Source organism: Anopheles cruzii, chromosome 2 (assembly GCF_943734635.1).
Source record: "Anopheles cruzii chromosome 2, idAnoCruzAS_RS32_06, whole genome shotgun sequence".
Classification (NCBI taxonomy): domain Eukaryota; kingdom Metazoa; phylum Arthropoda; class Insecta; order Diptera; family Culicidae; genus Anopheles; species Anopheles cruzii.
In genome coordinates, this window is record NC_069144.1 from 20,956,869 (window position 1) to 20,976,497 (window position 19,629).

Below are 19,629 nucleotides of genomic sequence, written 5' to 3' on the forward strand. Positions count from 1 at the left end.
GGACAAAAGGTAACAAAATGAAAATGGTTGTGTTATAATCAAAATAACCTACGCGAAATACTACCTGCAACGTGGATCTGAAAAACTTCAACCGCAAAGGTTAACGTAAAAGATATTGTAATTACGCGAAACTTATTATTAGAGAGAGAGGGTACGTTCAAGACGCGAATGTATCATGCTGGCAAGTGCTTGATTTTTAGTGATGACTTTTGTATTCGACCGTTTTCGGGAACGAAGGTGGCAAATTGCGCGATGTGTTGGAACCGTCTGCGACTTTTATGCCAAGCTTTCGCTAAATTCTACGATAATTTTAAAACAAAACGTATGTTCAATTATTCTTTCTAAAGAAAGAAATTCTTCTGCGAAATCAAACTTACTTTGCTATACATTTTACAAGAACAAAGCTGTAGCCGTTGAGCAGAAACACAGCATGCTAAGTGACTAAGTTAAGAGCTGAGTTTTGCTAAACTTTACGTTGAACCGTGAATTGAGCAGTTTCTCACTTCACGCATCTTTGCCTTAACACCATTCCACCGGGAAACCGGTGTGTGGGTGTGTGTGCGGTTGAGTTACACTATTTTGTACATAACTGAAGCGTCTATTGATGCTTTTGGCAGTTTCCACATTATTAAAGAATATGAAAGGAATGAGAACTTCATTAGCGGCTACTAGGCTACGAAATCAAACAAAGTTCAATATCATACCATTTTTCCAAAAGCTTATCACTCTTGAAGAACGATTCAATGGTCGCCTTGTTTGGTTTATTCTTTTGTGGACAATTTGTTCGCAATTCTGCTGTTAGTAGCTGTTGGCCAATTGTCGGAGAATTTGTTGTTTCTCTCAGCAATTTATATTAAAACGCAAAGTGCCCGCGAAAGTAATATTCAATATCATTTATTACCACTTGTAGTTCTTCAAAAGACACGAAAAGGGCCTTATGCTTTATGCCCACAAATTAATCCGACGAATACTCTGACATGTTTTGTGATATTACATTAAACACAACCAAAAACGCCCGACAGCGAGTGTGAGAACGTGTTGTGTTGAGTTTCAGAAAACGTGTATTAATTAACGATACTCTACTTTATTTCAATTCGTATTCGTAGCGGAACGATCTAAGCTAATCGTCATTTTACGTTGAAGTTCATTACAGTACAACCGATCATTCATCCATTGATTTCATAACAAAAGCGTAAACTTAGAGGAAGGAAGTATGAAAAGACATTTTTTAAAGAACGAATAGTATTCTTTTATGAGTAGGTTTTAATTGAAAGTAGAATGTGCAAAGTAGAAAAGCGTCCGTACGGTGAAGAAATGCGTAGCAGAAGCTTAACCTTAAACTCAGCCACCCCCCGATACAGAGTGAACTGTTCTTCGGTAAGAAGTGGTAAAATAGGAGTAAAGGAACATGAAAACTACTCAACACAAGAAAATAAGTTAACAGTGTCTAGTCAGTGGAATTTTGCATCGGTGGAGAGAAATATAGAAAAACAAAAGTATATTATATGAACACATTGTTAGCTCAATAAGAATGCAGTGGCCAACCAGTACGGTTCCGCTGTCGAAAAGAATGACAAACGGGACAAATGGGAAGAATACTGGTTACTGGTTCCCCACACGAAAGTGTAGGTTTTAAGGGTTTGGCGAAACAACAGATATAAGGAGCGTGTGCTTTTACATGAGGCTCGTAGGGTTTACCGTAGAGGGGAACTAGTTTGGGTCGCGTAATAGGTTTTGAAATAAATTAGGACAAAAACCAAACTTCACAGGCGGAAGGAACTAGGTTACCAGAGTGAGTGTGCTCTTGTCGTGTTTTTTTAATTTAAATTGAATTAAGGTACTTCAGAACAGGTGATTTGCTAGCAATCGTGGGTCGTTTTTGAAGTGCTTCCACCTCGCTCCGGTATCGCAGCAGCACATCGTGGCATTTCGCGCGTAGTTCTTCGGCCGTTTGTGGTTCCTGACTGAAGGGTAGCGGATCCGGTTCGAGCATGACCAGTGGTTCCATGCGCCCGATAGCGTTCTCCGCGATGGATGCTCTCAGTTCATTACGCGTTGACGCCTCGATCAATGACTGCAGCTGACCCTGCAGGGAACGGTTCTGTGTGATCAGTTGCTTCGTGTTCCGGCTTTGCACCGTGCCGTTGTTACTGCCGTCTTGGGACATCCTCAACTCGGCCGAAATGCGCCGCCGAAGTCGCTCGTTTTCGGAGCGTAGCTTTGAGACCGTTAGCGTCAACCGTTCCGTCTCGGTGCAGGATGAGTTGGCCGACGGTGCTTTGGTGGGTTTGTTTCGAATGCTGAGGGCTCGATCCGCGTACCGAAGCGTACTGAGCGTTTCCTCGATGTTGTAGTTTGCGGGCGAAACACAGGCCAGCATTAGCGTGATGGAATTACCTCCGAGCGAGTTTTGCAGCAATCGCGTCAGCTTGGAGTCGCGGTACGAAACGAAGGTTTTTTTCGATTGAATCGATCCGATGGACGCGAGGGTCGATATAACGTTCCCGAGGGCGAGCAGTGCTTTGTTGATTTGAATCGTTTCGCGCAACCGCTCACCGGAAGCGAGCGATTTTTTCGTCCTCTCCGAGCCGGCCAGGTCCACGAAATGGAGCTTCGAAATGGTCACCTTCTCATCGCCGCCGGTCCGGCACCGCTTGCGGACAATCACCGTGAAGATGGTGTGGCTTCGGTTCGATTGCTTGTTCATGCTGGTTGGTGCCATTGCACGGCAACTGGCACCGCGCACCAACCACCGGAACGTTTCCTCCGTACTGGACACCGGGACCTCCGTGAGCCCCGGAACGATGATACCGGTGGTGCTCTCACGAATGCCGACCAACCGTTCGTAGCGGTTGCGGGGCGAAAACAAATCGTACACGTTCTCCTGATAGATTTCCATGAACGAGCACAGTACCCGGTAGGATGTTTCGGTTTCATCATCCGTTGACGTTCCGTTGACCACTTTGAAAATATCCAACAAAGCCCGGGGCAAAATGCCACTGTCGGCGTTCAGGTGCCCATCGAACGATGTGCCGATTGTGTAGGTTTTCCCCGAACCGGTCTGCCCGTACGCCAGAATGCAAACGTTAAACCCTTCGAACAGGCGCAACACTAGACGCCGAACCGTGCGCTCATAGACTTCGGTTTGTGTGGCCGTCGGGCCGAAGACATCGCTGAAAATGAACTCTTCCGAGCCCCGTGCCACCAGCCGTGGCCCGTCGGGCGATGGCTGTATAACGACACTCTGGCATCCTCGCTCCAGTTCCTGCACCGACAGAGGTCGAATGCGCACCGCAACCTGGACCGTTTCCGGTACGGCAGCCATACGACGACGGCTAGTGAAGGGTTCGGTTTGCGTATGAGAATTCTGCTTCAAATTTGCTTGTCCCAGTTTGCGGCTAGAGGTTTCGTAAGGACGCCAAATCGAAATGGGAAAAAATATTTCAAAATGGCACTAACGGTGTACAATTCTACTACTTTAGAGAACGTTGAACAGCGGACTCTCTTTCATTTGGCTGAGGCTACTGCGATTTAGACATTTGGCGATCGCTTTGTTGACAGAAAACAAAACCTGCCTGTGGCTTTTTTATATTTTATAACTCCAATATTACACAAAAAGGCTCCATCTTGGTGTTACAGTATTTAAAAAACGATGCCATTTTTAAGCATGGCCATTTTGCACGTAGAAGTGCACTACACGAACAGAACATCGAAATTCAAAAGTGACAGATGATGCTCCTTGTTTTTGTTTTGATTTTGTAACTGCAATGACAATCGATCGGGCAGAATTAAAACATAATCGAACCGTTCTGCGCTGTCTGTAACATTATTAATGTTCCGCAAAGTGGTCATAGGTGTATCGGGAGGTGTAGACAGTGCAGTTTCAGCGTATCTGCTGAAGAAACGTGGTAAGTAGGTAATTTGGTGGACTGCGGAGAGAGAAACTAATCCAATTACCGTCGATGCAGGTTTCGAAGTATGTGGCGCTTTTATGAAAAACTGGGACCTTATCGACGAATCCGGCTATTGTTCTGGCGAGCAGGATTGGGAAGATGCACAACGATTATGTCGCTGGCTAGCGATACCACTGGAGCAGATAAATTTCGTTAAAGAATACTGGCATGAAGTGTTTGGGTAAGTCGAGAGAATGGTTTGTGGCCCAAAAAAGGTAGTAGACGGAATACTCTCTCGTTTGCAGAAGCTTTCTCAAAGACTACGATGCAGGTATCACACCGAATCCGGACATCCTGTGCAATCGGCACATTAAGTTTAACTGTTTCTACCATCATGCTCGAAACCAGATGAATGCGGACGCGATTGCCACCGGCCACTATGCTCAGACCAACTTTGGACCCTTTCTAGAGCATTATTCCGAGAATGAAAGTATGACCATAAACTGAGTCACTTTTCTTGCCACATTTTCCCACCAAGCTTACCTTACATTTTACAGGGGTTCGTCTGTTTATGGCACCGGATCCCATCAAAGATCAAACGTTTTTCCTTTCACAAATCACCGCCGACACACTGCGTCGTACGATGTTCCCGATTGGGGCTCTCACTAAACCCCAGGTCAAACGGTTAGCCTCCGAAGTAGGTCTGGAGGTGTTCGCACGAAAGAAGGAAAGCATGGGAATTTGCTTCGTTGGCAAGCGCTCATTTCAGCAGTTCATTGCCGAGTACATAGACACCAAACCTGGCCCGTTTGTGGACATTGACAGTGGGCAGGAGGTTGGTCAGCATGCCGGAATTCATCATTGGACGGTAGGGCAAAAGTGTAAAATTGGAGGGTGTCTGCAGCCATACTACGTGTTTCGGAAACATCGTGACACGAACGTGATCGAGGTGGTTTCCGGGCACGATCATCCGCTTCTGTTCACCGATATGGTGTACGCGGAAAACCCCGTTTGGATTAACGCTCCCCACGGATTGGATCACGGGGCTGTCGTGAGGTGTTTGTTTCGCTTTCAACACACCAAACCGCTAGTGGGTTGCAGCATTTTTCAGTCACCCTTGGGGCGAAATGACAAAGTTTCTGGCGAAAGCAGGTCAAAGCTTTTCATCAAACTAGACCAACCATTGAGAGCGATCACACCGGGCCAGTATGCCGTCTTTTACCGCAATGAGGAGTGTTTTGGAAGCGCACGAATAGTGCAGCCAGGGCCGTCAACAATATATAGTACGACCAGTTAGCGAACAATAAAACATATTATCACAAAGACTAAAAAATATTATAATTGTAAAGCTGATAAAAGTATAGCCCTTTGAAGGCTCCAGATGAGATGAGAAAAACAGGTTGGTGTGGCAATTTCTGACTCTGCGTTTTCTTCTGCCTTGGAATTTTCTTCGCTTCACCTTCACTTGAAACCCACTCGCTTCGAATAGGTGTCTACAGAATTGATTTATTTTACGCTTAAATTGATGAAGAGCACCGGCTCTGTTTAGTCCTACATCTATCTCAATAATTTATTGTACTCGTTGCCCATAGCAGCACCTTCAAAGAGCGAGCAGCATCAAAGAAGGCGTCTTACGGTAGGATTGTTGGAGTCGAAATGTGTAAAAATTAGTCCCCATGTGATCCATCCATCTTTCGTCAGCCTGAGTTTCTAATCGTCACTCGCAACAAAGCAACCCCCTTCAGCTGCATCTGAGTTTATCGTTTTTAAATCCCTGAAGCATCACTTGCGGAAGCGAAACCATACCAACTATAACACACATAAACACACACACACGAATAGAAACTAGCTCAACATCACGGTCAGGGCATCGAGAAACTTTGTACAATCTGAGTGCTGTATCTGAATGACGGAGGTTTCGAAAAAATCGGCCGAGATCACGGCGCCGCTCCGGTTGCCGGCCTCTTCGAACGCTTTCGCAAAAAAGTGTCGACTGTCCTCGCACACCGGTGGAACGCCGGCAAGCAGCGAAATGCCTCGCTGCAGATCGATCGGTGCTACGGCGATGAGGGGTAACTCCTGTGCCCGACGATTTCGAGAGACGGCCACATGGGCTCGCAGTAAAAAACGAGCCAATATCAACAGGCCATAGGGGCAGCTAAAGAAAGGCACTTCCTCCTGGAGCACAAAGTACAGAAACGCACCCGCCGACCGGATCTGGTGCAGTTCGAGGCTGCTCTGGACCTGCTTGAAGATGGCAGTGAGCAGCGTTTTGCACATCTCGATGCCCTCGTCCAGGATGGGCTTCTTCGACCGTGACAGCGCATCCAGCGACTCGAGAAAACAGGCCTCCGGTAGCCGATCTTTGCGCACCGACTCCAGGATGGCGAGCATCGAGTACACGTAGTCGGCGGCCGAATAGCGGTTCCGGTAGCCGTACTGCAGCACGAACGACGCGTACGTCACATCGGGCAGGTTGTACTTTTCGGCATACTGCTCCATCTTCTCGTAGAACTCCTTGCGCAGCACCAGATCCATCGCGCTGAACGTTTGCTTTGCCTGCACCAACGGGAGGCCCATGTCGACCAGCAGCTCGTGCATCGTCTTTTCGCCCTTGTACGTCCACAGCTTCATGCGACAGGCGGGATAGTAGGAGTAGCGGAGCGAATCAAGGACGCTCCAGTGACGGAACAGGGCCAACTGCAGATCGCTCTCGAACGCGATCTTCACCGACGTTTGAATTGCCCGATCGCTCGCTTTGTTCGTGAGGCGCGACACGTGCGACTGTATCCGCTCGACCAGCAGCGTGTAAGTTGCGCTTTCGACCTTTCCGAGCAGCTTCTGCTCCGTAACACCAACGATCGCCCACCACAGGAGATCGAGCGAATCTTTCGCCATGCCCCAGGCCAACTCGAACACACCGAGCGCCGAACTTTGGGCGTAGTAGGCATACTGCGCGTACTCGAACATGAGCGTTATGCGCCGCTCTTGCCACGCTTTCCGTTCCCGCCGGCGCACCAAACGTTTCTCGATACGCTGGACACGCAGATTGGAGCCACCGCCGGCTTCCTCATCACTCTCGTTACTACCATCACCGGGGTCCGACTCATCGTTACTCTCGTTGTCAGAGTCTTGGAAGATGTCCTCAAAGGCCGGTATGTTTTCATTCTTGTTCATCTCTCCCAGTATCCGCACCTAAGATCGACAGTATTTGGTTACACTTCCACCCGCAAAACTAACGCCCATTCTTCCTGAAATCTAACCTGCCCATCGCTGTAAACGTTGCACACATCGTACGGCCGGTGGGAGTCGCATATGAAGAACACAACATCCTGCTCCGGTTGCAGTACGTCGACGATGTCGATGCAGCCGCCACAGTTGACCAGCAGCACGTACCGTATGGCTTCCTTGTGCTGGTTGAACGCTCGCTTCATGCCCGAAATGCCCATGATCGGCACGATCGAGTAGAGCACATTGTCGCAGCGAAACAGTGCCTGCAGGATCTTGCTGGCACAGATCGCGTCCAGATCATAGTTCACCAGCACCAGAATGCGTTTGCCGAGGAGCTGCTGGTAGAAGTCTCTCCGTAGGTCTGCGATAAACATCGTCACAGGTCACAGGTCGCGGGCCTCCCAACCGACAAACCGATGGAATACGATCGGACGCTGCTCTCCTCTTCTCAGACTCTGCGCATTGTGTGGAGGATCGCGCGGTTGTTGGGAAAAGTAAAGGACACGATCGTGAATGGCGATCCTGGCACACAAATAGCACAAGAGCACACACACAAAACGCGAACGAACGCACGGGCTGCGGGACGCGACGGATCAAAACAAGCCGCACACGGCGGAATACGCGCGCCGAAAGCTTGTTGCGCTCTGACAGCCCAAGCTGTCACAATGCCCCGCGTTCAGCGAGGGGTCTGTCAATGGTGTGGCGATTTGTTTGCCTCATATTCGGTGTTCGGTGGGTATGTCCGCTGCACCGATTAGCTCGGTAGTTATATTTGCTTAGGTTTTTCTTCTCTAAATTCCCCAACGGAGTACATTCGGAGTGCGGTCCACAGAACACCCCATCAGCTAGTGGCGCCCGTACCGAGAATAAACACCACAAACTGTCAAACTCAGCGCCGCGAAAACGTCCAGGAAATTATCGATGCAATCGTCGTCATCGCGGTTCGATCGCACATATGCAGTTTACGCCCGTTCCTTTTTGTCGCCGTCGTGTGTCGGTTGGTCCGGGTGTCTGCGTTCGTGTTCGTTCGTTCATCCCCATCGATCACCTGTGACGCCAGAGAGCGTGATAATCAGCGTTAGCGTATCAGTTATTTTTACGCTCGGAACAAAAGCCACCCCGCAAGCTACGTGCGGGTGTCGGTGTATCTGAACAGATTTGCGACACGTTCCGCACCGTACGGTTCATACCTAGGTCACCGTCGAAGCGTCCAGTTGGGTTTTCACGGCGTCAACGTGAAGCGACAAGTGTGAGCACACCGCACCGATTAAAGTAACCACTGCGCGCGCTGAGTGGAGAGAAAATTGATTTTCCAATTACTTCCTGCACAAGCTTTAACCACAAGGTGCATCTTGTGAGTGCAACACACAGTACAGACTCCGTTTAGCAAGCAAGAACCAGTCGGCCGAACGGAGAGGCGAGTGTGAAAATGTCCGGGAAGAGCATAATGAACAAGTTTGTCATACGGAACATTGTGCAACTGGCAGTGCACTGTACGTACGTGTGCGTGTTCTACTTGATGCTGCTGTCGCTGCTGGACACCGCCGGTATAGGCGCGGACAAGATGCCCCAGGAAGATATTTCGGTCGTAACCGAGGTGGACGATGAGGTGAGTTGTCAACCAACCAACCCCCGCCGGTGCGCAGCACATGGCCCGTGGTAAAAGCTGTCTTTCTCTACCCCTCGTCGTCTTCTTCTTCTCTACCCCTTCCGCAGCTGGCCCCGAACGGGAGTAGCGGGGTGCCGACCGAAGATAAGGGCCTCCTGTCGTCCGATATCGGTTTCGTGCACGCGTTCGCCGCGTCCTTTATGGTCATTATCGTATCGGAGCTTGGCGATAAGACGTTCTTCATTGCGGCCATCATGGCGATGCGTCACCCGCGGCTAACGGTTTTCGCCGGGGCCATCGCTGCCCTCGCCCTGATGACCGTCCTCTCGGTCGTGTTCGGCATGGCGGCCACGATCATACCGCGTGTCTACACGTTCTACATCTCGACCGCCCTGTTCGCCCTGTTCGGCCTGAAGATGCTCAAGGACGGCTACTACATGTCGGCGACCGATGCGGCCGAAGAACTGGAAGAGGTGCAGTCCGATTTGCGCAAACGCGACGACGAGGTAGGTCAAGCGCACTCCTGTCCTTGCGCTGCGCGCTCCCAAACAAACCGCTACTCTCATCTCACCTCGTCAACCCATCCCGAGAGAGCGCCTGCCTATGCACACTGGCCTCGGGCCTCGGGTTCGATGCTTTTATGATTTCAAGCGCCCCGTCAGACGCGGGCGAGCATTCCCGCCGTGGTCAATGCCTTCCGAACGAGCGATCTTCCCCTCTGTATGTGTTTGCAAACAAATTGTTTTTTGTTTTATTTGTTTGATGATGCCGATGCGCCCTGCATGAGGATCTCCCTTAGTTCGTGTCGCCCCCCTCCGTCCCCATCCCAAAATGGCAACGGTTCCACCGCCGTGTACGGCCGTGTAGATAACAGACACTCTTATCTGTCTGCCCAGCCACGTCTGCGCGTCCCAACCTCTTCGCAGGCCTTTCGTACTTTCGTTGACCATGGCAGATGGCAGTACTTTCTTTTGCTTTAGCTTTTGGCCACAGACAACCCTGACCTACCCCTCGCTGGGTGCGTGCGTTGGGTGCGATTACTTTTCGATTGCGGCCCGTTTGGAAAACACTTTTTGTCGCGGGCTACTTTGCAACGATGGGTTCGAACGTTGTGTGCGAGTCCTTATCGCACGCACCGACGTAATGGTCACAGTTGGCCGTGCAGGTGACATCCGAGATGAACCGAACATAAATCGCTGCGAAACAACATCGTGGGAACCGCATGTATGATAACAAATGAAGATTAACTCAAGAACCTCACACGAGGTCCTTCAACTTCGTATCGTAGAGTTGGGCTTCCGCAGGGTGGATTTCGGCCAACAAAACTCGCACAAATGGCTGATAACCGTGGCATTCGGTGCTGGGAAAAGTCGTGAGATTAACCGTGTAGCGGGGTTGGTGGCAAGTTTGGCTTGTACAGTAGCTACTTTTGGACTGTTGGTTACGATTTTACGGTGTCTTATTGTGAACCAGAATCCGCTTTGTACCGCACTAAACTCTGTCTCGACATTTCGTAATAATAGATTGTGATAACAGTGAAACAAACCACGGTCACCATACTCACGACTGATTACTCTTTTATCAAGGGACTTGAATTTACTCTACCTATATCGGTCACGTATATCAAAGGCATCAGTGTGTATCAGTTTTGGATCCTTTGTCAATGGATACTCGATGATTTCACGCTCGAACGACTCTTGGAACTATGCTGAAGACTTGTCCACTCGCAAAAGTAATCTATCGCTTCTAACCTTTTTTTCCTTGCGACGCCACGTTACTTTAAAAATTTTCATGTTTAAAACCCCTTAGTTAGTAGTGTGTGTACGTGTATGTTTCTTTTTCCCTAATCCTAACTAACATTTGATACCTTCCTCCAGCGATACTCCAGCCAAATCAAGTCCTTAAATTAGTGAGCTTGATCGCATTCGGTTGTAGCAGAGTTGTGTTGCTTTTGGTACCAAGTTTAAAGCATGGCCCACTTAGAATCGGGAACGATTTAATTAGCTCTATCTCGGGGTTGGTTTGACTCAGGAACATGTCAAGGTGTCAAATCGAAGGTATTTTATTGTACTTTGAGAGAAGAATTTCAGAAAATTTATTCTGTCAATCGCGAACTTTCTTTCGAATGCGCGCCATCATTTTCTGCACAATCTTCTGGTCCACCTCAGTGGCTAATTTATTCCAATTACTCGCCATCTGTGCAGCATCACGCATCACCTTTCCAGTTTTCTTCAACTTCCTTTTGATTTTGGCCAATAATTTTCGATTGGCGGAATTCAGGGCAATTAGGTGGGTTGATATCCTTTGCGATGAAATCCACCTTATTGTCACGTCCAAGCTGAAGCTGTCCCAAATTCATTTTCATGCATGTTTCTAATAACTTTCTATAAACTCCGCGTATCAAGAACTGAAACTTTCAGCACTGAAAGTCGAATGTTTACTAAAGATATAACTATCAACACATTTGAAATCCGACCACCAGAGGCGCTGCTAGAAGACATACAACTTTTCCCGATTCTAAGTGACAACTTTTCCCGATGCTTTAGTACCGCTTCATTCTGGATGGATGTGCTTGATGTGGACCGCACCATAAGTATAGCCAACCGTTGGCTCTGTGTACTTTCAAAGCAAGTCTTATCGATCAACCCATTTGCCGATAGTTTGTCGAAGGAACACAAACGTGTTGTTTATTTTCTGTGGTGTGTTTGTTCACTTGGCCATATTTTAAACAGAGATCGCCAGCACAAAACCCCCTGATTCTGGTTTATTTTGCTATCTTTGTATAGCACCGCCGTTTATGTCAGTAGTGTTAAAACGCACACGTCACGGTCCTGTGAGATATGATGGAAAACCGGAAGCCTAATTCACTGGCAGATGTCGGCAAGCTTCAAATGTGTCTCCCAAAAAGTGGCTCAGCAATGGTTCCGCCGCCGCTGGTTAGAAAATTTGTTTTACGAGGAACACTTGCGAGTGTTTGGTCTTTCGAAGCACTTTACGATGTAATTTCTATACGGCCCCCCGAAGTCACACGAGCCGCGCCCTGTAGAAGACGAAAGACGACAGCTTGCGACTTTTTTTCTTTTATTAATTTATTCTGTCACAAAGTTTTGTGTTTTTAACGGCTCATCCACCTCTCTAACCCCAAACCATTTGCCATTTTTCTCGCGCACAATCATCCACAAGCAATTGTGAACCACACCAGCACCGCCTCTGTCAGTGCCTAACACACCTAATACCATAACAGCCCCGCCCTGCTAAAAAGCAACAGGAAAGCTCTGACCGTTTGCCATGATACGTCATTTCTCTCTTGTTCCGGCCCCGTAACCCCGAACCCCCGATCGTGCGTGTGTAGTTGGCGCGATCGATGAGCGGCAGTCGCAAGGAGACAGTCGAACTGGTGCCGCTCAGCGAAACCGAGGACGACAGCAAGCAGCAGCGGATGATGCTGCCCCGCAACGGGGCCACCCACCGGGCGAACGGCTCGGTGCACTCGCTGGCCGAACCGGGCACCATAGAAGGAGGAGGCCCTTCGCCGACCGCAGTATTATCGACGTCTTCTTCGTTGCGCCTGTCCGCGTCCGCCTCTCAGCTGCACCCCGGTGGCCATCATCACCATCACCACAGCCCGGCCTCAGCAGCGGCGGCCACTGGCGGTCCACAGGTGGACGGACTGCAATCTAGTCAGCAAAAGTTTAGTGTACGAAAAACCAAAGGAATCTCAACGATGGCCGGTGACGGGGCCATAAAATCTACCGACAATCTTGGCGGCGCCGGAGAGACGTCGGTAAGCAGCGACAGTGTGCGGGACACACTGGCCCAACCGCCGGCAACCGTGACCCTGCTGGAAAACGGTGGAGGTGAAAGCGAACAACGGCAACGCTTGCGGGGCGGCGGTGGCGGCGGCACGGCCAACGGATCGATCGCATCCGGGGCCACCGATCAGCATCATCCGTCGGGCGCCGTCGTCGGGGCGGGTTCCACGCTCGGTGGCAGCAAAATGGTTAGCGAAGGCGCCGAAAAGGGGAACCCCCTTCATCACCATTATTCCACCCTTCCACCACCACAATACTCAGTCCATCGAGTCAGACATACACACGGGGAAACGGAGTTCCCTAACAATATATCCCCGAAAAAAAAGGTTATCATGTTTGAATGCGACTGCTTCAATCACAAGATATCGCGCGCCGCGCGGTTTACTGCATCCCTCTGGGCCGCATTTTATCACACCTTCACCACGCATCAGTTGCCAGTTGTTTTACACGGTATCCTAAAATGAGGGATAAACGTTTTGTTTGTTGAAAAAACACAGAAAGCCTTATCATCATTTTAATTGCATAACCCATTTGGCGGGAACACCGTCATCGGCAACTTCTTCTCTCTTCCATCATCATCGTTATCATCCATTGTTTTGTTTGGTTCATGCTCTTCGCTTACGATTCTTTGTTTGAATCCATTTTTGTTACATTATTTTGCTTTTTCTTGTTTTAACGTTTTTTGGTTTTGCTTTTTTTATGTTTTTTCTAATGTTTATTTCGTATTTACTCTGGTTTGTTCTCTGTACGTTCGTTGCTTCGAGCTACCCCATTGCGGTGTCATGCGATGTGGTTGGACAGCTGAATACACCGGTTCGAGGGAAGGTGAACCTTCGCAGGGCACAGCATCCGAAGCATTTCCTTCGGAGCAGCACAGCGTTCCGTAGTTTTACTGTGTGTCTGTTGCTGGGTTTTGGTTTGATTTTTTCATTCGCCTGGCGTTTGCTTTACTGTTTTGTACTGCTTTGGGAATGGTGTGCAATCATTTGAAATACGAAAAAATCTCAAAAAAGGGCTCAAAATGGCAGTCGCAGGTTAGTGTACCGTTGGAGGTTGGAGACGTTGGACTTCACGTTTGCGATATGTGCACATTAACTCCATTAACGCACCGTGGTGTGCCAACTACAGGACGCAATCGATCGCATTGGCAGCTTAAAATGGATCGGATGCACATAAATTAGAAACGACACTTTATGACGCATGACGCAAACACTTCGAAGGCACTAGAGGAAGTAGCTCTCCCGGCTGTATGGTTGCTCCCGGCCCCGGTTCCCAGAGAACCAGGTGTTGATGACTGAAATGCGTAGTTATTAAATAGCTATTTAATATTAACGATAAAAAGCGTGCAGTAGTAGTCGTACCTAACACTTTACCGATCCACTTCCGTTGCATTAGTAGCATTTTTTAGGTATTGCCGCTAAGTATAAGTTAATCTGTATTAAATACGCTGACCCCCACAAACCATCATTCGCTTCGCTAACGCCACCGTCCTTTGGCCGCTTTTATATCTGTAGTCTTTGTTCGAATTCGCGGTTTTACTATCTTCGTTTGCTCCGTTGCGCGGCATGTGTTCAGCAGCTCTCATCCGTAGTTCCGCCGTACATGTGTGTGTGTGTGTTTCGAGACGGGTGTGTGATACAAAAACAAACACAACACACAGCTCCTTACACTGCGCCGCGCACCAATCCGAAACACTACAACCGATCGAAAGTGCGATCGTTTCAACGATCCTCCCCGCATGGTCCTTCCAATCGGCGCGCACACCCATCAAGAGCCCTCCCCAACGGGGAATCCTGTTTTATTCCAACACACAGCCCCTCTCCCCGGAACACATCTCCCAGCATATCACCAAACGAAATCTCGGACGCCAATTGACCAAACTTTACGTCTATCTGTTTCCATTTCTGTGGCTGGTGTTGTCGGTGCCGTGTTGTGTGTGCAGCTCGAAAGAGAGGTCAGTGCCAGCGGAAGCTTGATGAAGGTGCAGGACGCCGAAACGGGAGCGACACGCCGCGGCACTCGTCCGCGCAATCTGGCCCTCCGCATGCTGTTCCGGATCTTCGCGCAGGCCTTCACGATGACCTTCCTGGCCGAGTGGGGTGACCGGTCGCAGCTGACGACCATCATTTTGAGTGCCCGCGAAAATGTGTACGGCGTGATTGCGGGCGGCATCATCGGGCACTCGATCTGTACCGGACTGGCTGTGATTGGGGGGCGCATGATCGCCCAACGAATATCTGTCCGCACTGGTGAGATGATGCGCGATCGGCAGACGGTTGTCTCGTGTCCCGTACAACTAATTTATGTTGCCTTTTTTCTGCACCCATTTTAGTTACCCTCATCGGTGGTGTCGTGTTCCTGCTTTTCGCCGTCAGTGCTCTGTTTTTCGGGCCGGGCGAGGAAGAACCGGCCAAAGTGCCATTCGCCGGCTCACCTTAAGCGGGCGCGCAAAGGCTCCCCTCGCCATCGGTCAGCTATCCCGAGGATACTTTACCGACCGACCGACTCCCAAGTGGAGAATGGGTTGCGGGAAGGGGCCAAACGCGCAGGGGATCTCGCCTGCTCGGTATTGGCACTTGATTAGTGGTCTGTTAGGATCGTGTGTTTGTGTGAGTGCCGTATGTAAGATGTTTGTTTATGAAACGGTAGCAGCAGGCTCGGTATCGTGATTCCCTCCAGTTGAAGATCCTGTATAGGTTAGGAATAGGAACGATAGGAGAGAGAAGAGAAAGAAAGGAAAAGGAAGAGGGAGATAAATCGTAAACCACGGTAATATTGGCGTAGGAGTAGTAAAGTATTTTTTTAATGTTTATCAAAACTAACGCGATTGGCCGGAACTTTGGAACCGGCAAGTACTATACCCCGAAGACGGAAGGAGTAGTAGTCCCAAAAATACTGTACGTACCCATTTATAGAAGCTACATAAATGAGGAGTTTGTGTATTTGTTAGAAGTATTTGTCTGATGTAAACTTCAAGACGACGCCGGAAGGCAAAAGAAGCGATTCACGCGAACAGCTCTTGCCCCAGTTAAAAGTTGCGTCGGGAAACATTTGTAAAATAAACGAAACAGCTCCCTAACTGTGTACACGCTTAGTGCATGATAAATCATGAACGTGGAAGATTGATGACAATGTTAGCAATCATGTATCCGTAGAAATAAACGTGTAAATGGATTGATAGCGCGCTCGATGTTTTAAGGTGGGTTGAAAGTAGGATAAAGACATTGCGACACTGACGAATAGACAGAATATAAACAACAGAAACACAGGTTTTACGTTCGACACATGGACAGTAAAGGATCGTTATAACCCGGAACAGTGACACGCGAAGTAATTCTGAGCTCCTACGCCAGGTCAGGCCGATGACTTAAGTAACGAGCAGGCAATCGTCTCCTGTGCTCAGGTGTCCTCAAGGCGAGTAACAGACAACACGTGTTTTAGTTAGGCACATTACCGGCATCATACCAACCCCGGGACGAGAACAGCTACCCTACCTTAAACCTGCTTCACTGGTTATGCAGATGCCACGTAACTCAAGCGAACTCAAGGATCGGGCCGACAAGAGAACTGTTTACCTCGGGAACTAAAAAACAATCACCTAAATAAAAAGACAAAAGACAATGATCGTGTTGATTTTCACATAAATTTGGAAAGAAAACTCATTACGCACATAGCTAAAAGAACGGAAACATTAAAAATAATAAGTTTACGCCGGTGTAGCGTAGGAGATCGGATCGGAAGAATCTCTGATACTTACTTTTACTTTTTATTAATGGACCGATTCTGCTAAGTCATCGTCACCGGCAAAATAAAAACTTGCAAGCCAGTCGGATTTAGGAAAGAGCGGAATTTCAATATTCCTCCTTAGAATTTATTCGTAAATAAAGGTATGTGTTCTCACTATTAGAATCGATTGGAACATCGGACCGGCCAAAAGAGCGCTATCGGTGCCTTTTAAATAACGGTTGTTGGAATTGCTTTGCTGTCATCAAATACTAAACCAGAAAACTCCCGGAACAACACGAGATTGATCTCACCGGTCTGTCTTTTCGTAAACGCCCAATCGATCACCATTTGCCGATGGTCACCGTCGTATTTGCTTGCGTCCCCTTGCTAGTTTAAATCGCTCTATCGTTCTAATCTATAAATCGAATCGTATATAATATCTGTGTGTGTCTTTTTCTGTGTCTAAATGTTTAAAGTAAAAAATAAACACACAACAACGAGTCTGCACTAGTTGTCCGCCTGGATATCTGGAATCAATCTGGTTTGTGAGTATGCGCTCCAATATTCAGTGAAGTGTAAAAGCAATACGAAATAATGTACAAACTCCTAGCACGCAAACAAAAACACCGATTGGCTTCACTTATTACTCACTTGCTCATGGTGCCGAGAGCTTGTCACTATCGTTTAAGTCACTTAAAGTAATGGAAAATCTGCTTCTCTTCGCAGTGGAAATGCAACGTCCGGAAGGAAGCCAAAGCGTGAGCAGTAATATGAGTGTGCCCCCTTACGTTTACCGGACCGTCAATCTGTTTGAATAACAATAAAACACCGGGACCCCCATCGCCATTCTCCGAAATCATTTCGTTTCCGCTCGAATCAATGATATTTTAGAAACCGTTGTGTGTTCGTTAGGATCTACGTTTTCCAAGCCTTTTTCTATGTATGTCTGAAGGTTCCCTGTAAAACGAGCCGTTTGCCATAATTTATTTCACTGTTCTGCTTGTTCGCACTCGACTTTAGTTGCTGCAGAATGATCGTTCTTACACGTTCACGGTAAAGTAATACACGCAAGCCTTAAAATGTATTGCAAAAAGAAAAGAAAATACAAACTATGCTGCCCTTAGTGTCTAGATACTTTTTTAAATAATTTAATAGAAAAGTGCACTACACTTAACAGAGTGCAGCGTGTTGGAACGTGTGTTTTGTCTTTTTCGTTGATTGAGAAAAGGATAAATGTGTGTGTCGCGGCGCGCGGTAAGTAGAGTAGGAACGTACTGGAACGTTACAACGCCAGAGCATTCCCTGAGCACCCGCGCGTGTCTCCCTTTTTAAGCATTGTTAAGCATAAACTTTCCTTCCTTAAAAATAGTAGCAGCAGTTCCGTGTCGGTTTAAGTAACGGTACAGAGAGTAGCGGGAAACGGAAACCATTCTCCCCTTCAGCATTCTGCTGTGTTCGCCATTACCGGCCCCAATTCAGCTAAAACTAAACCCACCGGCGCGCGAGGGCTTATCGGGCCGGAAAATGCTGCGCGCGTAAATCGGATTAAGAAAAAAAAAAAAGATTGCTTATCGTAAAATTACACCCAAATTGACGGAGCATAATTCAAAATAGACGAAAAAAACGTTCTCCATCCTCGGCCTCTGCCTTCTCGTCGTTTGTCCCCTTAAGAGCACCATCGAACGGATATTTCCCGCGCAGTGTTACGACGAAGTGTCCGCCGCAGCACTACTTATGGCGGCGACGGCGGTGGCGGTGTTGTCAGCCGCCGGTTTGCTTCGGCGACTTCGCTTCACCGGAACGGTTTCATCCGGTGACTCCTGATCGCTGGTGGTGTGGCGGGAGCTGCTCGCATCGTACATCGAATCATCACTACTATCATCGTCTAACGTCGCGCGTCGCCGTTGTTGCCGTCGGCTCTTCCCCTTGCTGCCGCCGCCGCCGCGCTTGGATTTTCGGACCGCTGAGCCTCCACCACCGCCCGTAACCGAGGCTGCTAGGAGGGACTGCTGATCATCGTCGTCGTTCCATCCATTCTCTTCCTCCCCGCCGCAGTCCGACTCAATCTTCGCTTCCTTCTTCATGCCCTTAATAAACGAGGCTGCCAGCGGGACGCCGCGGTTCGTCTTGCGTGTGCCCTGCGTCCGCTGCTGACAGTGGAAGATGTGCTTCGAGATGGCGCTCTTGTTTTTAAACTTCCGCGAACAGAAGTAGCACACCACCTCGACGCCGTCCATCTCGTGGAGCCGGCCGTGCTTGGAGTAGTTGCTCGGATCGGTGAACGTTTTGCCGCACACCTCGCACCGATACGGGCGGTACCCGATGTGGCGGTACGTGTGCGCCCGATACTGATCCTTCCGGGCGAACATCTTGCCGCACACCTCGCACGAGATGCCCTTGAAGCCCGGCTCCGTCTTCAGGTGCATCGTTTTGTGGCGCTTCAAGTCGTACGACCGCTCGAACTCTTTGCCGCAGTAGTCGCACACGTGCGGCTTCGGGACCGGCACGGACACGTTGTGACGCCGGACGTGTTTGTGCAGATCGCCGGACGAAATGAACGCGAAGCTACACTCGACATACGGACACTTGAACGGTCGGTGCCCGGTGTGAATCCGTATGTGGCGCGTCAGATCGCCCGTCTGGACGAACGAACGGCCACAGTACTCGCACGAACGGCGCTTGATGGCCGCGTGCACCTTCGAGAGGTGCGCCTTGATGGCGGGCATATCGCTGAACTGTCCACCGCATATAATGCACTTGAAGTGGCACCCCGCGACCCCCGCTTCAATGATCGTCACCTTGGCCATCTCGAATGGCGTTAGGCGATTCGGATCCTCTGGCTCCACCTTGGCTTCGGTCATCTCGACTGGCGGTTCCGCCACGCTGCTCTCCAATGCTTCTGGTGCTGCTTCTGGTGCTACTTCCGGTGCTAATGCTGGTGGTGGTGCAGCTACTATCGACGCCTTTTCGTCCGCTTTCGTTTCCGTCGGCAAATCAAGCACCAGCTGGGAAGTTACGCCGACGTTAAGCTGTTGTTCATCGATCACGGTTTGCTCTTGCAGTTCTTGCTTTGCCTCTGCCGCTACCACGGCATTCCGATTGCGGACACTAGACGGACGGTATTCGACCTTTAAGTTCGATATTTTCGCCTTAACCACCGGTGTGAACGGTTCGGTTGGTTCCTTCACCGACGGCGGTGGTGGTGTCACGTTGATGTCTTTACGGCCCTTCTTTACGGTACCTTCGTCACTGGAGTCGGTTAGTTTGCGCTTACGGCCCACCATCTCATTCAGCACCACAGTGTCCGCCATCGCGTCGCGACTTGATGTTCCATTTATTTCTACTGGCGGGACCAGAT

The 19,629-nt window shown here is 49.1% G+C and overlaps 4 protein-coding genes across 4 annotated transcripts; 2 read left to right on the plus strand and 2 right to left on the minus strand.

Moving 5' to 3' along the window:
- Nucleotides 1-1,822: 1,822 nt before the first annotated feature.
- LOC128268207 (chromosome-associated kinesin KIF4-like) lies at nucleotides 1,823-3,325 on the minus strand. The gene has a single exon (XM_053005242.1). It carries the CDS (start codon nucleotides 3,323-3,325, stop codon nucleotides 1,823-1,825), a length of 1,503 nt encoding a protein of 500 aa, XP_052861202.1.
- Nucleotides 3,326-3,832: 507 nt separating this feature from the next.
- LOC128278642 (mitochondrial tRNA-specific 2-thiouridylase 1) lies at nucleotides 3,833-5,190 on the plus strand. Its single transcript, XM_053017374.1, has 4 exons — nucleotides 3,833-3,908; nucleotides 3,969-4,134; nucleotides 4,199-4,383; nucleotides 4,451-5,190. Exons 1-4 carry the CDS (start codon nucleotides 3,833-3,835, stop codon nucleotides 5,188-5,190), a joined length of 1,167 nt encoding a protein of 388 aa, XP_052873334.1.
- A 548-nt stretch (nucleotides 5,191-5,738) lies between these two features.
- On the minus strand, nucleotides 5,739-7,498 carry LOC128278299 (cell division control protein 45 homolog). The gene is made up of 2 exons (XM_053017000.1): nucleotides 7,157-7,498; nucleotides 5,739-7,088 (listed from the first exon to the last, which is right to left on the minus strand). Exons 1-2 carry the CDS (start codon nucleotides 7,496-7,498, stop codon nucleotides 5,739-5,741), a joined length of 1,692 nt encoding a protein of 563 aa, XP_052872960.1.
- A 598-nt stretch (nucleotides 7,499-8,096) lies between these two features.
- Nucleotides 8,097-16,120, plus strand: LOC128269142 (uncharacterized). The gene is made up of 5 exons (XM_053006519.1): nucleotides 8,097-8,733; nucleotides 8,841-9,239; nucleotides 12,086-12,733; nucleotides 14,488-14,794; nucleotides 14,878-16,120. Exons 1-5 carry the CDS (start codon nucleotides 8,554-8,556, stop codon nucleotides 14,982-14,984), a joined length of 1,641 nt encoding a protein of 546 aa, XP_052862479.1. The 5' UTR covers nucleotides 8,097-8,553; the 3' UTR covers nucleotides 14,985-16,120.
- The last annotated feature ends 3,509 nt before the right edge of the window (nucleotides 16,121-19,629 follow it).